Here is a 16305-nt window from a genome sequence, read left to right on the forward strand (position 1 = left end):
TATATATATATGTATTATTAACTGTACATAGATGGGAGTCCATAACGCACGTTTCACACTATCACGATCTTCAGATAGACTTATTGTTAGCACATACTACTCTCCTACCAAAGGTGTTTTGCATATTAGCCGCGATCATGTGGAAATATTGTATGCCTACATTTAGATACCAGTTCTGACCTTTTATTAAGGTCATGTCAAGGATATTGCTCTTGTATAGTAGAGAAGTAATTCATTGCATGGGTTACATTGTTCTACAGTTGTTAAAGTTGGTTTAAAAAAATAAAAATAAAAAGGGTTAACGAGAGAAATGGGATATACTCATTTGTGGGGGAGTGTAGAAACGGTTATAGCTGTCAGAAGCACGCTAATGATCGTGTTGCTATGAGGATTGTGTATGTGTAGAACAGGAGCAAACGGTACAGTATTCCCCGTTTCTAAAGTTATTGATTAGAATCCTAAACAACGGATAAATGTAAGTTTATAAGAGTAATTTGTATAGCAGAGATAATCATCTGTTTAGAATATCAAGAGTTGGGAGTATCTCTCCATTTTGCTAGGCCTAGACCTAGCTGGTATTACTGTCATTACACGGCGAGGCCGATATACGTTTTGTGTAGGTATTACTAGATATAAGCTTGATGCTTGATTTAGCTGTAGATTTGTTGTATATACGTCGAAATTCGACGACTATTAAATAGTCTTCCATCTAAATTGGTTATAAAATAAATATGTTACCTAATTTCCAATCAGACATGCCTATTTAGCACTAATATCATTACTTTTAATAGATTAGTAGCTTGAACCGATGAAAAGTGAATGCATCGAATTAGAAACAAGTCATTAAAAAATCATAAAATCCCCTACTATAGAAGAGGAATAAAAACCGCCAAGGTTGGGAAGTAATCACAAGCTGGCATTTTAAGGCGTCTACCTAACGATCTTCAAAGAATTTCATTTTCATTTTTTCAAATTAATTTAAATTATTGGGAATGAAAACCAACCTAACCTTTACTGAAAATCTATCTTTATAAAAATTGTTTACAATTGCTCGAGAAACAACTAAAGATAATTCCTTCTTAATCTAGTGACAAATGTTAAATATGATAAATGTAGGCGTGTAATCGATCGGCAAGAACTGAGTGGGTATATTAAAAAAAGGTTAAGTTTACCAACCTCTAAAAACATCCGAAAAGCAGTATTTAGCATACCTGAACAAGTTGGTTCAATGCCTGTCCATGAGCCATCAGCACCACACGTTCGCCAGTTGTTTCCACTGCTGATACTATAACCGGGTAGACAACTGTATGTTACAATAGCGCCGTACGTTGTTTCACTAACATCTACGGTAACGTTGAGAGGATTTCCTGGATGCATACAATCGACAACTAATACAATAGAAACATTTAATTAGAAACGACTAGATAAATCGTATGTCTCCAGTTGGCAAATCTACACGGTAGGCTTTTAACAAGCCTGGCTGGGACAATCGAAAAGAAGCGGCCAGTAGAGACATGAAGATCTTGACAGAAGTTCGGTTCAAGTCTACACCTATTAGTAAAATTATTCTAAAATGACAGTCATTTACAAAATAATATTCTGAATAAAATTAATAAAATTAAAATACATTCCTACTCATAACTGTAACCCAAATTAATTGTTTTTAAAGATATTTGCTCTCTGCAATATTGTGTGTTGTTTGCCTAATAAAATTAAGCCTAGACAGCTTCCAAAAGCCACTTTGTATGTATTTCAGTGTAATTAGATAAATTGCGCAAGTTTCAATTATATGCGTGCATTTAAATCCATATTATTGTTGTTTATCATTATATTATTACCATGAAAAAAGAAAATTTTGAAAATGTTGGCATGTTATTGTGAATTCTAATCAGAACTTTCTCAAAATGTAACACTAAATTACAGTTACGTAACTTACTTTGACATGTTGGTGTGCTATTTGACCATGTTCCATTTGACTGACATGTGACCATGGCAGTACCAATAAGGTTGTATCCATTGTCACATACGTAAGTTACAGTGCTTCCATAAGTTTCGTCACTACCATTTTTTCCTCCATTGGTCGGTGTGCCTGGATCCCCGCAATTAATAACTAAAAAAAAAACAATCTTATGAATTTTGCTAAAGATCATAAATTTCAAAATATTATACAAATTTTAATACACTATTATTGACAAGTATGATATCATAATTGCTACAATTAGTTACTTAGTTATATACAGAATCAAATATCAAAAGAAATCACTAACCTTGGCAAACAGGGGCGCTCTGTGACCATGTGCCATCAGATTGGCATGTGACACTTGCAGCACCCACCAGGTTATATCCAGTGTTACAGACGTAGGTTACTGTGCTTCCGTAAGTTTCGTTAGCACCCATCCTTATTCCATTGATTATTGAACCAGGATCGCCACAGCTGACAACTGTAATGAATACGTTCAGGTATAAAATGTTATCACAAAACATGATTAAAAAAACACTAACATCAGAAAAACAATACTTTCTATTTTCTCTAAAAATTATACTAAAAAATACAGTTTCATTGACAAATTTTGCTTTCAGGTAACCCTTTTTCTGCTGTTTTAATTATTATTGAGCATTTCTTATGGATATGAGAGCTATATAATTCTTATTTATTATTATTATATACCTTCACAAGTGGGAGGTGACCCCGACCAAAGTCCAGTTGCTTCACAAGTTCTGATCATCACTCCATTTATATTATAGCCGATGTTACACGTATAGGTAGTATTCATGCCGAAGGTTGTACCAGTATAGGAAGTCATCCCATTCTCGATGTTGTCCAAGTTACCACAGTCATTAGCTAAAACAAAAATATGTGTCAGTATGGCAGATACGACCAGTTGATGACAGCTTGGGACCAACTAATACGTAATAGGTGATCAGAATTTATTAATTTATATTATTACGTACATTAAGTCAATATAATATTATTACCTAACTGACTTCTTACTCAGGCAAGCGTTAGCAAAATTTTTAACTATGTATACAGCTGGAAGACTTACGACTGCACGATGGTAATGTTCCCGACCAAGTCTTATCTGGTTGACACGTCCTGAATGTAGACCCAACAATAGTGTATCCAGGTTGACATATGTAGCTAACACTGTATGGGTAGAAAAACTTTTCACCAATGAGTTCACCCTGATTTGGAGTTCCAGGATTTCCACATGAAACACCTGAAAATATAAAAATTTAAAGTAACAGATAACCACTATTTTTAAATTAAAAAAAGTTTTTATATTAATAATTTGATTAACAAGAGAATAGTAATTACCTTCACATACTGGCAAGTTTGCTGCCCAAATTTGATCCCCTCTACATTCTGCATCACCAACTGAAAAACCAGAAACTGGCTCATAACCTACACTACATATGTAAGTTATGATATCTCCAACAATGAAATATCCTTGGTATTGAACCTTTCGGTTAAATTCAGTAATGCTATCGTGGTTTAACTCTACACATTCTCTTATGCATCTGGGCTGTACATTTTTAGGCACTTTCAGGGGATGAAAAGGGCATTTATAAAGGGGTGGGGAAGATTTTTCAAAGATAGATATTTTCCCCTAGTCCCTAGTGGTTAGCCAATGGGCAGCATAGATCAAAGTAGTTATGACAGTTATTTGAAGTGGAGAAGGGGTTGCAGGGTGTTTTGAGTCTGGTCATTATGATATCTTCCTTCTTGTCTTTCTTTTTCTCTTCTCTTTTTCTTTCCTTTTTTATTCTTCTTTCTCTTTCCCTCCCTCTCCCCTCTTCCTTTTCTCTTATTACCCAGCCCGGTGCAACGGCTTGGTCAGCTCGGTAAAAACCGTCAGGGGAGGGGCAGTTTTCCCCCTCCCCTGCGCCTGTTACGACACTGGCTAACACGCCAATCATCCCCCCCCCCCCCCAATGAAAAAACTTTTCTACGCCACTGTTTACTACCAGCTAAATCATTGCCCAATAATAGGGACACACCTCCGACAGGCAGGGAAGGCATTACACCAACCAAAACTGACCCCGTTACCAAAGCAGACTGTAAATTAATTCTGTGGAGTGGGACACTAGTAGAGCCAAATTCTACTCCACTTATAAGGACATTGGCTCCTGTGGACGACTTCTCAGAGAGTGGAAGAATACCAGCTAATAATAGGCTCTGGGATGCACCGGTATCGCGTAGAATTTTTACAGGCTGTAAACATGTATCATCTAGCGAAATATACCCATCAGTAACAAAAGGTTGATAATGGTCATCAATAACGTCCTTAGAGGTAGCATCAATATGCCTTTCATCATACAATATAGAATTAGGTGGTTTACAATGTTGCAAAGAATCGGTTGCTACTAGGCAAGTTGGTGAAGCAACAGCAGTTTTGTTTAATTTAATTTTTCTTTAATTTATAGCAATCTGAAATGGTATGACCTGATTTCTTACAATATGAACATGACAATTTTGACCTACCGAACCTCGACTTCCTACTATCAGATTGCGTATTGTGGAAGTTACGTGTAGATGGATGAACATAGGAACTTTCCTTATGATGTTCTTTTGGTTGAGCTGAATCACGTGATTGAACATGATCAGACTTACTTAACTCATGCTTATGAACAAGAAAATATTCATCGGCCAATTTTGCAACCTCGTATACATCTTTAACCTTATGTTCATCCAGACAGGTTCGTACAACATTAGGTACACAACATTTAAATTCTTGTTTAAGAGCATTATAGTTAGACTTAGTGTCCTCTGAACTACACCACCTATCAAACAAAATTTCTTTTTCACGTGAGAATTCCACATAGGTTTCCTTATCCAACTTCTTATACTCTCGAAACTTTTGTCGGTATGCTTCGGGTACAAGCTCGTAACCTTTCAGTATCAAAGCTTTAACCTACTTATAATCAGCACTATCATTGACTGAAAGCGTAGAAAATATTTCCTGTGCTTTCCCTTTCAACACACTTTGTAGCAAAATTGACCACTGTTGAGTTGGTCAATTTAGGTTTTCAGCTACTTTTTCAAACTGTTGGAAATATTTATCGACATCCTTCTCCTGAAACGGTGGAACCAAACGAATAACTCGGCTGGGTTCAAACTGAATGTGCGTGACGGACGTCGATATGCTCTGTAATTCCAACTCCTTCATTTGTACTGCAGCTTTCAATTTATCACGTTCAAGTTTTCTTCGTTCTTGCTCCAGCTTAAGTTGAAGTTCCAATTTTCTTATTTCAGGAGATACGACTGGGAGTACCTCAGGTAAGTATGTCATAAATATATCTGGAAGCACACTTTCATCCACTAAATGCTCAACAACAAGCCTTTTAATCTCGGCTTTCCTCACCGCCGATCGTACTTCAAAATTATAGTGCTGTGCTACTTCAAAAAGATTACTCTTAGTAAGCTTATTCAACAAATCCTCAGACGGCTCTTCCTCCAACAGTTTTAAAATCTCCTGCACCTCCATCATGTAGTAAAACAACGAGTCACAATCAAGATTGCAGTCTCAAGCACGAAGCAGTTATGCAGTAACTTGAGGCCGGACGAGCCCCCACTCATGTTACGGTCACGAACACAAACAAACTGGAGCCTTGGCTAATTGCAAACAGAAATCGGTTTATTTCCAGTAAACAACTTCACTACACCATGCACCGGTCAACAAATACACATAGACCATGCAATTGCCCACCTTCTGATAGCACATGAGCAACAAAAACCACTAAAACTGCATGCTACTTGTTTTTTACACTTGGACATCACGTCCATTCCACCTTACACTGTATCCTCATTAGCATATCACCGTACCAACCGCTCCAACTCACTACTGTTTATTACATTCATGCTCATTTACATATCTGTCTCTTATACACATCTAGATGTGTATAAGAGACAGATCATTGCCCAATAATAGGGACACATTTAAGTGTTGTTCCGTTTTTTAGATGAAACAACAAACACATAATAGCCTGCAACGGAAACTATTCCTATCCTTCTAGTTCATGTATTCTAAAGATTGTATATTCTCTTTCGCATACCAAGTCATTTCCAGACCAGTTGCCGTCAGACTGACATGTCCTAGTGGTATCGCCTGATAGTTTATTGTATCCTCTGTCACATATGAACATTAGGACAGTATTGTAAGTGAAAATACCGCCATTTACGAATACCCCTTCTCCTACAGAAACTATCCCACAATTAACAACTGAAAAAAGACATTCAAAGACCATAAATTTCAAAATATTATACAATTTTAATACACTATTATTGACAAGTATGATATTATGATTGCTACAATTAGTTACTTAGTTATATACAATATCAAAAATCAAAAGAAATCACTAACCTTGGCAAACAGGGGCGCTCTGTGACCATGTGCCATCAGATTGGCATATGACACTTGCAGCACCCACCAGGTTATATCCAGTGTTACAGACGTAGGTTACTGTGCTTCCGTAAGTTTCGTTAGCACCCATCCTTATTCCATTTAGTATTAAACCAGGATCGCCACAGCTGACAACTGTAATGAATACGTTCAGGTATAAAATGTTATCACAAAACATGATTAAAGAAAACACTAACATCAGAAAAACAATACTTTCTATTTTCTCTAAAAATTACACTAAAAAATACAGTTTCATTGACCAATTTTGCTTTCAGGTAACCCTTTTTTCTGCTGTTTTAATTATTATTGAGAATTTTTTATGGATATGAGAGATATATAATTCTTATTTATTATTATTCTATACCTTCACAAGTGGGAGGTGACCCAGACCAAAGTCCAGTTGCTTCACAAATTCTGATCATCTCTCCATTTATATTATAGCCGATGTCACACGTATAAGTAGCATTCATGCCGAATGTTGTACCAGTATAGAAAGTCATCCCATTTTCGATGTTGTCCAAGTTACTACAGTCATTAGCTAAAACAAAAATATGTGTCAGTATGACAGCTATGGACCTACTAATATGTAATAGGTGATAAGAATTTATTAATTTATATTATTACGTACATTAAGCCAATATAATATTATTACCTAACTGACTTCTTACACAGGCAAGCGCTAGCAAAATGTTTAACTATGTATACAGCTGGAGGACTTACGATTGCACGATGGTAATGTTCCCGACCAAGCCTTATCTGATTGACACGTCCTGGCTGTAGACCCGGAAATAATGTATCCAGGTTGACATATGTAGCTAACACTGTATGGGTAGAAAAACTTTTCACCAATGAGTTCACCCTGATTTGGAGTTCCAGGATTTCCACATGAAACACCTGAAAATATAAAAATTTAAAGTAACAGATAACCACTATTTTTAAATTAAAAAAAGTTTTTATATTAATATTTGATTAAACAAGATTATAGTAATTACCTTCACATACTGGCAAGTTTGTTGTCCAAATTCGATCCTCTCCACATTGTACATCACCAACTGAAACACCAGAAACTGGCTCATAACCTACATTACATTTGTAAGTTATGGTATCTCCAACAATGAAAAATCCTTTGTATTGAACCGTTCGGTTAACTTCAGTAAAGCTATCGGTGTTTAGCTCTGCACATTCTCTTATGCATCTGGGCTGTACATCTTTAGACACATGACTGAATTCGCCTGAGTACCAACAGTATGAGTTAGTAGGTCCCACTTGGTAGAATCCGTCATTGCATGTAAACTGTACAGTTGTTCCAGAAGCATATATGTCTTGTTTCGGAGTAACGGTACCATTACTGAAGTCAATTGATGTTGAACAGTTCATGAAGTCGTCATCTAAATAAAAGGAAAGTTAAAAAGACTATGTTATGCTCAATAAATATGTAATGGAAGTCGGTCATTGTTTTTTTTTAAATTTATAATGATACCACTGAAAAAAATAGATTACTCAAAAGTGATTTCTTTAGCTAATGATCGGAATGTTTCTGATTTTTTTCTCCGCCGTTTTCGTAATATAATAAAAATACTGTTTATAAAAACTTTAAACAACTTTAAACTTTCTGATCAGTGTCATTACATTTCTCGTATTTAGCCATGTTCATATGATAATGATGTCAGGACAAATGCCCGAAATAATTCAATATGAAGATGTCATTGTTTTCAAATCGAATTCCTTTAAAAGTGGATTATATAGCCTCTCTATCGATTGGCGTTCATGAAATTGTCTTTAAAACCAAGAGATCTATTTATCCTTTAATGTTTAACACTAATGAAAATTAGTACGGCTATTTCACATACAGTAATAACACATTTTACAAAAGCTGGTGGTTAAAGGTGATATTAGAGGCATTCTACGACCAATTTTGATTACCATTTTACAGACCTAACTTTGCCTAGGACTACTTACTTTTGTAAATAATTATTCGCAATTCTCCGCCACAAATCTGACTTGAATCGCCTGAGCAAGGTTCAGTACAATTATCGTTATTTGGTGGTTTACCATTCGGTGGATTTAATGGATCGAAGTTATTTCCACAAAAACATTGATTTCCCGCCTCTAACCCTGAGTAGAGAAAGCCTCGTCTGTGGCATAAATCTGTACAAAAGGAAACAGTCATACTTTGCGTGTATTCGCAGTATGGATGTTCCGATGTACATTCATTGCACATGTCTTCAGCCTCTGGTGAATTACAGGCGTTCAAGCCAGGAAGCGTTCGATCTTCTAAGTAATCAAAAAAGCATCCTAAATATTGAAAGCCTAAAATAAAAATTAAATAAAAAATAGTAAATATAGTAATTATAGTAGGTAAATATAAAATAATAATAATTAAAAACACAATATATTTCATTCAAATGGAGACAAAACCAACATAATGAAGCTATATCAGAATAATATAAACAGCATGCACAGGTTTATTGGTTTATAGGCCGAATAAACCTAATGCATTGTGCGAAGCATTAATAACCACAATCGTGTTAGTTGAGCTAATTCCTCTTCAAGCAGATTATGCATATTAAAGTTACAAAAGAAATTCATATGTAAAATATCCGAAAGTTATGCTTGAATTTATTCAGCCCAGAAGACAAAATTCGTCAACACAAAGCTGTGATTGCTTTTATAACGAGTGTGCATTAATGTTGACATACATATATTTATATAGTGTGTTGTTTTAATGTACGTATTGGATGTGTAACTTAGTAGACGATACCCTTTTCCAGACTCGGAGTAATGGGGTTTAAATATATTTTTCAATTGGAAAGCTGGAGGAGCCACTTATCCTATGTTATTTTTTCTCTCATAAAATCAGAATATTTGTTGGGGTTGGGGGGGGGGTTGTTATAACGAATTAGGCCTAAGCACTTTAGTATTAACAGTATGTATTTATGACCGATTGTGTGTTTGGGGTATGGATGCATGTTAATCTAAGATATTGTACTTTACTATTGGTATTTTTACTATAGGTTGCGTATTGATATAGTAATAATGTAATTTATAACTAATGATCTAAAATGAAAAACTATAAATTCAGCCAAGTGTTTCTCCATACGAAATGTATGTATTAAGTTTGTCGTATTTACGGTAGATTGGGGCGAGTTCATTCACTATCGTACTGTTATAGTCGAGGCAAGACAAATTGTATTTGAGCCTAACAATCTCAATATACTATTTAAAATAATTAACAAGGATAAAAACAGCCATATATATATATATATTATATAATATATATATTATACAATATAATATATGTATATATAATATTATATATAATATATAATATTATATATATCGAATATATAATATAATATTATATATATGTATTATATAATATTATATATATATATATATATATATATATATATAGGCCTATGTATTAGAATACGCCGCAGTATGGTATGAATGTACAGATAAAAAGTGCCATTTGAATAATCAATAGTATTATTTAGACATAGCCTCTGTGCATTAGATGTTCTTTATTATGGAATTAATATTTGTAATGTTGTCTTAATTATCTGCCCGAGCAAAGCTTGTAGATCCAAAAAGAAGACAGTATCTTGCACAAAATGTATAAATAAGCCTGACTTATACGTTTATTTGTGTTCGGTTTTATTTACTACCGTACATTTGCAATTCAAAGAGTGTAAACAGTTACAATATCATTCGATCTGCTTCGAAAAACAACTTACACGTCTATAATAAAACCGAGTAACAAAATTAAAATGTTGGGAGCTTAAACCGGAAATTTTGCACCAACATCGCAAGCCTGTATAATGATCATTTTATATGGGTTTTTTTTATTCATTCAAGAATGTAAAGTAAAATTCAATTTCGTTTTAGCGAGTGCAGGTGAATAACAAAAAAATGTGACGCGTTTCTCACGAATCTTTAAAATCAAAAAATACAAAAATATAAATGCGGTCCCATAAAATATTATTGGTAACGTCAACAAATGGTAGTGATACTCATATAACAAGCTATGTTTTATTGTAAATAAACCATAGGTTTCACTTGGAAGCACCAGGCGGTTCAACGGTAAAATTGTATTTATTTTACAGTTTCTGTGGACGACATATTATTGGTCTAATTATATTGGCATATTTCATAAAATCTGTCAGTAGTCATGATCGACTTAAAAAATTAAGAAAATGGATAATCCACCATCGTTATATAATATCATCATCATGCGTTATCAAATGATCTTTATGACTGCTCCATGATTCTCTGTATTATTATTTTTTTTCATTTCACTATGATCATAGTAGGCCGATACACACATACATTTCGAAACAAACATCAGTAATCATGATAATTCCATATACGAGATGTGAAAAATATATGAAATTGTAATGACATACTGTATGAAAAAGATATTTTCTTTACAGATATCGTACTTTGGAGTAAAAGGTCATTCATTACCAATTATCACTACCAACAACATAATCATCATGTTTATTCTATACCAATTCAACACTATTTTTCTATTCTATAAGCGTAAGTATACAACCTATACATTATGTACGAAAAATGTCACCTTGTTATTCCGTGTATTCAGGCTACATGGAATATATGTTGAATTAGTCATATTCGACGAAGGTGTGGTGAATTGAATGTACTGTGTTGACTTGTTACCATAGAAACACTGCGGGGTCGCGTACTTTAATGGACTCGGAGCAAATTCTCAGAACATAACCAGTTTATTATATGCTAATTGCTATAGTCTTAATGTTTATAATGAATTTTTAGAATTTAGGAATTCTACTCATTTTTTTATGTTATTGGAATCGTAAGCAATGTTTAATTCAACACAAATGCCTTATGCAACCTTCGAATCTAATACTAGACTATGATGATGATGATGATAATGATGGAGATGGTGACTTAATATCATGACCATATTTACTATAAATCAGCATAAGATACAGTATTGATTATGCTGATAGTATATGGGTTATACAGAGGAGAGTACCGTATATTTTCTCCATCAATTACTAGTACGTAAAATATTTACAGCATAATCGTTCATTAATTAACGCAATTTAAATACTGTAGTTGCAAATTGAATAGCATTGTTTATTGCCTATCTTTGGTGTGAAACAGGTCGTGTATAACTAACTAAATGCGCATGCTCAAATTGAAGATCGGTGGTGGGAAGTATTAGGCATTTTTCGTTTTGACTACGCGGCCAGTCTACTACGAACTAATGGACCGTGACGGCAACGCCAAGACTCTGTTCGCGTACTACACCAAGAGCTGTTTTCGTTTTTTAAGGCGACTACGACGACGCAGAACACGTACGTAGGCCTACGGAGGGGAGTTAGTCGACCATGGTTTTATTACCAGAGAACAATGTTCCCTTGTTTTATATTTGTAAAAGGAAATGTGAGAAAAAACTTTAGTCAAATACTGTATACAAAATAAAAAGTTTCCAGAAAACACTGAGTGATGTTTCGCTGTTGGCTAGGATCTAGTGTTATTGGAATCGTAAGCAATGTTTAATTCAACACAAATGCCTTATGCAACCTTCGAATCTAATACTAGACTATGATGATGATGATGATAATGATGGAGATGGTGACTTAATATCATGACCATATTTACTATAAATCAGCATAAGATACAGTATTGATTATGCTGATAGTATATGGGTTATACAGAGGAGAGTACCGTATATTTTCTCCATCAATTACTAGTACGTAAAATATTTACAGCATAATCGTTCATTAATTAACGCAATTTAAATACTGTAGTTGCAAATTGAATAGCATTGTTTATTGCCTATCTTTGGTGTGAAACAGGTCGTGTATAACTAACTAAATGCGCATGCTCAAATTGAAGATCGGTGGTGGGAAGTATTTATATACTAACAACACCCATATTGAATCAATATAGTCTGACTCACTCATTGTCAATGCAGTAGAGGATGCCGGTACATTGGACGGATTGTCCATCACTATTATTAAAATTATTATTGTATGCTTGGTTGTATGTATCCTCATCGTGCAACTATAATAACGGTTTATACTGTATTCATAACTTTTAGCGACATCCCAAAAATAATCTACGACGTATAATGAATTATTATCACTGCTATGTCACCTACTAGAGGTAATGTTTTGATTGGTTAAACACTTTTGGTACTAGTGAATATAAGCTTGCTAATATGGATAATTTTTTCATTCTTGATGATGACATAATTAATTTGGAAATATTGAATCCCAACACGATGGCGTATATGTCAATACTTGGAGTATGTATTATACTTTCTTATAATGAATTACTTATTATTTTTATGATGATTCTGATATGCGATTTTATTTGCATTCAAACTTGAGTGAATCCAAACACCTCTAAAAATAATGTGTAGTTGAGTAGCATCAGTTCGAACAATTGAAGGAATGCACAGTTCTTATACAGGATCTAGGCCTCTATAGTGTATTAACATAATGACTTGGGCTCTATAAAAACGATGATTAGTTTACCATTCTCACCCGCAAAATCGCCCGCATGTCTTTTATGGTAGGACTATTGCAAAATGTTTTTACTAAATTTAGTAAATATTGTTTGTATTACCTCAATCATGTGGCTTTAGCAAAATACAAAATAAAAATCCCACCTCCCTCATCACTTTCCTGCCTAGGGTGATAAACTATTTTTTTAGGGCCTTATATACCGTATTTACTGAACTTAATAGCTTGCAATTACAAATTACAACAATATTTCCTTCAACAGACAACTAAATAAACACATGTCTCCATACTGCTATAAACTGTGTTAAATTAAACCAATTGTAAGTTGTTAAATTTACGGTCCGCTTTGATATGTACGAAAAAGTCATTGACTATGGTATTTTCTATCAATCTATCTTATTAGTTTAATTGATTGACACGAAAATAGGCCTACAAATCGATCACTGTTCACAGTGGTAACGGTGTATTAAAGTCAAGAGCATGAAAGACGGCCGATCAGGAGGAAGTATTTGTTTTAAGACGTAGGCCTAACCAATGGAAATATTATAATTTATATTAAATGGGTCTGTGTTGCTTTGGAGTTGCATTTACGTATAACCTTAAGAGTTACGGTACCATGCTGTTAGTTCCTTCTGTCATTGCGTATTCCTGCATATAATAGCATTATTAGGCCTATATTTTACGTCGTCTTCCAATCGCATTCCATCATTGATAAATTTAGAGCTACTGTACAATATGTAAACGGTAGGCATAGGATACTGCGATAAATCGCCAGTGTTTATAAACAAAAAATATATTCTGGAGTTTGATATCTTATTTCCTTTCAATACAAAAACGGAATAAAATATCAGGATCGAGAACGTATGCAAATTAACGACCTGACAATTCACCCAGTTATAAATACCATGGTATAGTGACGACATTGATATGTAAATACGTTAAATAAGGTATACGCACAATTTGTTTTCAGGGTCATTTTATCAATATATTAATCTAGAGAGGAATCTGCATGCTTGCTTTAGTACAAAATAATCATATAATATCCTGTTTAATGATAGCGATTGCGAATTGAATATTCGTAATTGAATGTTTACAATAGGTTATATAATTATAACAGGAACGATATTGCACGGTTTATTATATAATGTAATTACTATCATTGAATTATTCATCGACAATTTAACAATTTTCCAGTACGAGTTGAAACAGGCTCAGTCCAATTCGAATGAATCCAGCATTTGTTGGCCCGTTTACTTCATTTTTATTCGAATTATACAATTCTGAAGTCCATACGATTTTAAACCAAGATCATGTGACTGTACAGTGTGCACTATACCGTCATACCATGGTCAAACCACTCAACTCCTGAGCTTAGCAAATAAATATAGTGATATATTTTTATTATTGTTTACATAACAGAAGTCACAGTAGGCATATTTTTCAAATATTGATAAATATAACACGCTCGATGGTAAAATCCTGAAATCAAATACAATTTATCATTCAAAAGGATAAAATAAGTAATAAGCTTCTAATATGAGAAAAAAATCGAAATAATTAATTTTTCGGTAATTTACACATTTTCGTATGAAATATTGTCAATTTAAATATCTACCATAAATGCTTGAATAAGCACCGCTCTCGAATAATAAGCGCTGCAATGCACCAAACGTGATTTTTTTTGCAAAGAGCAGCTCTCTAATAAGCGCCGCGGTGAGCTTATTCAAAATTATTCCATTGTGAATGCGCCGGCGTTTGAAAGTGTGTAAAGAATCAGGGTGTTAAATACAATGTATGTGGTTATTAACCACTATTTTTAAATTAAAAAAAAGTTTTTATATTAATAATTTGATTAAAAAGAGAATAGTAATTACCTTCACATACTGGCAAGTTTGTTGTCCAAATTCGATCCTCTCTACATTCTACGTTACCAACTGAAACACCAGAAACTGACTCATAACCTACACTACATACGTAAGTTATTGTATCTCCAACAATGAAAAATCCTGGGTATTGAACCGTTCGGTTAACTTCAGTAATGCTATTATGGTGTATCTCAAAACATTCTCTTATGCATCTGGGCTGTGCATCTTTAGACACGTGACTGAATTCGCCTGAGTACCAACAGTATGAATTAGTAGGTCCCACTTGGTAGAATCCGTCATTGCATGTAAACTGTACAGTTGTTCCAGAAGCATATTTGTCTTGTTTCGGAGTAACGGTACCATTACTGAAGTCAATTGATGTTGAACAGTTCATGAAGTCGTCATCTAAATAAAAGAAAAGTTAAAAGACTATGTTATGATCAATAAATATGTAATGGAAGTCGGTCATTGTTTTTTTTAAATTAATTATTTCATAATGATACCACTGAAAAAATAGATTATTCAAAAGTGTTTTCTTTAGTTACTGATCGAACTATTTTTGACTTTTTTCTGCTATTTTTGTATTGGACTCTGCTGTTTATATAATATAATAAAAATACTGTTTAGAAAAACTTCAAACAAATATATACTTTCTGATCAGTCTTAATGCATTTCTTGTATTTAGCAATGTTCATATGATGATGATGTCAGGACAAATGCCCGAAATAATTTAATATGAAGATGTCATTGTTTTCAAATCTAATTCCTTTGAAAGTTGATCTATCGATTGGTGTTCATGAAATTGTCTTTAAAACCATTAGATCTATTTATCCCTTAATATTTAACACTAATGAAAATTAGTACGACTATTTCACATACTGTAATAACACATTATACAAAAACTGGTGGTTAAAGGTGATATTAGTGGCATTCTACGACAATTTTGATTACCATTTTAAAGTCTAAAGACCTAAAATTGCCTAGGACTACTTACTTTTGTAAATAATTATTCGCAATTCTCCGCCACAAATCTGACTTGAATCGCCTGAGCAAGGTTCAGTACAATTATCGTTATTCGGTGGTTTACCATTCGGCGGATTTAATGGATCAAAGTTATTTCCACAAAAACATTGATTTCCCGCCTCTAATCCTGAGTAGAGAAAGCCTCGTCTGTGGCATAAATCTGTACAAAAGGAAACAGTCATGCTCTGCGTGTTTTCGCAGAATGGATGTACCGATGTACATTCATTGCACATGTCTTCAGCCTCTGGTGAATTACAGGCGTTCAAGCCAGGAAGCGTTCGATCTGCTAAGTAATCATAAAAGCAGCCTAAATCTTGAAAGCCTAAAATAAAATTTAAATTAAAAATAGTAAATATAGTAATTATAGTAGGTAAATATAAAATAATAATAATTAAAAACACAATTTATTTCATTCAAATTGGAGACAGAACCAAGATATAATGAAGCTATATCAGAATATTATAAACAACATGCACAGGTTTAATGTTTATAGGCCGA

The 16305-nt window shown here is 33.8% G+C and overlaps 1 protein-coding gene across 1 annotated transcript; it reads right to left on the reverse strand.

Annotated features, from left to right (window-relative positions):
• Nucleotides 1-450: 450 nt before the first annotated feature.
• Nucleotides 451-16100, reverse strand: LOC117102410 (CUB and sushi domain-containing protein 3-like). Its single transcript, XM_033242664.1, has 16 exons — nt 15779-16100; nt 14794-15189; nt 7122-7295; nt 6766-6939; nt 6363-6536; nt 6055-6221; nt 5037-5480; nt 4484-4913; nt 4000-4230; nt 3317-3541; nt 3045-3218; nt 2669-2842; nt 2268-2441; nt 1937-2110; nt 1212-1388; nt 451-458 (listed from the first exon to the last, which is right to left on the reverse strand). Exons 1-16 carry the CDS (start codon nt 16038-16040, stop codon nt 451-453), a joined length of 3558 nt encoding a protein of 1185 aa, XP_033098555.1. The 5' UTR covers nt 16041-16100.
• Between the last annotated feature and the right edge of the window lie 205 nt (nt 16101-16305).

The sequence above is a fragment of the Anneissia japonica genome, unplaced genomic scaffold (genome assembly GCF_011630105.1).
Source record: "Anneissia japonica isolate Jap-2015-1 unplaced genomic scaffold, ASM1163010v1 scaffold287839_len198389_cov133, whole genome shotgun sequence".
Taxonomy (NCBI): Eukaryota; Metazoa; Echinodermata; class Crinoidea; order Comatulida; family Comatulidae; genus Anneissia; species Anneissia japonica.

Bases quoted from the DNA above. Each gene is read 5' to 3' on its own strand.
- LOC117102410 (XM_033242664.1), bottom strand. From the start codon at position 16,040: ATGTGCAATGAATGTACATCGGTACATCCATTCTGCGAAAACACGCAG. The intron at 15,190-15,778 runs GTAAGTAGTCCT...TCTTTTATTTAG, and splicing joins GCGAATAATTATTTACAAAA to ATGACGACTTCATGAACTGT. The intron at 7,296-14,793 runs GTAATTACTATT...TTATATTTTCAG, and splicing joins AAACTTGCCAGTATGTGAAG to GTGTTTCATGTGGAAATCCT.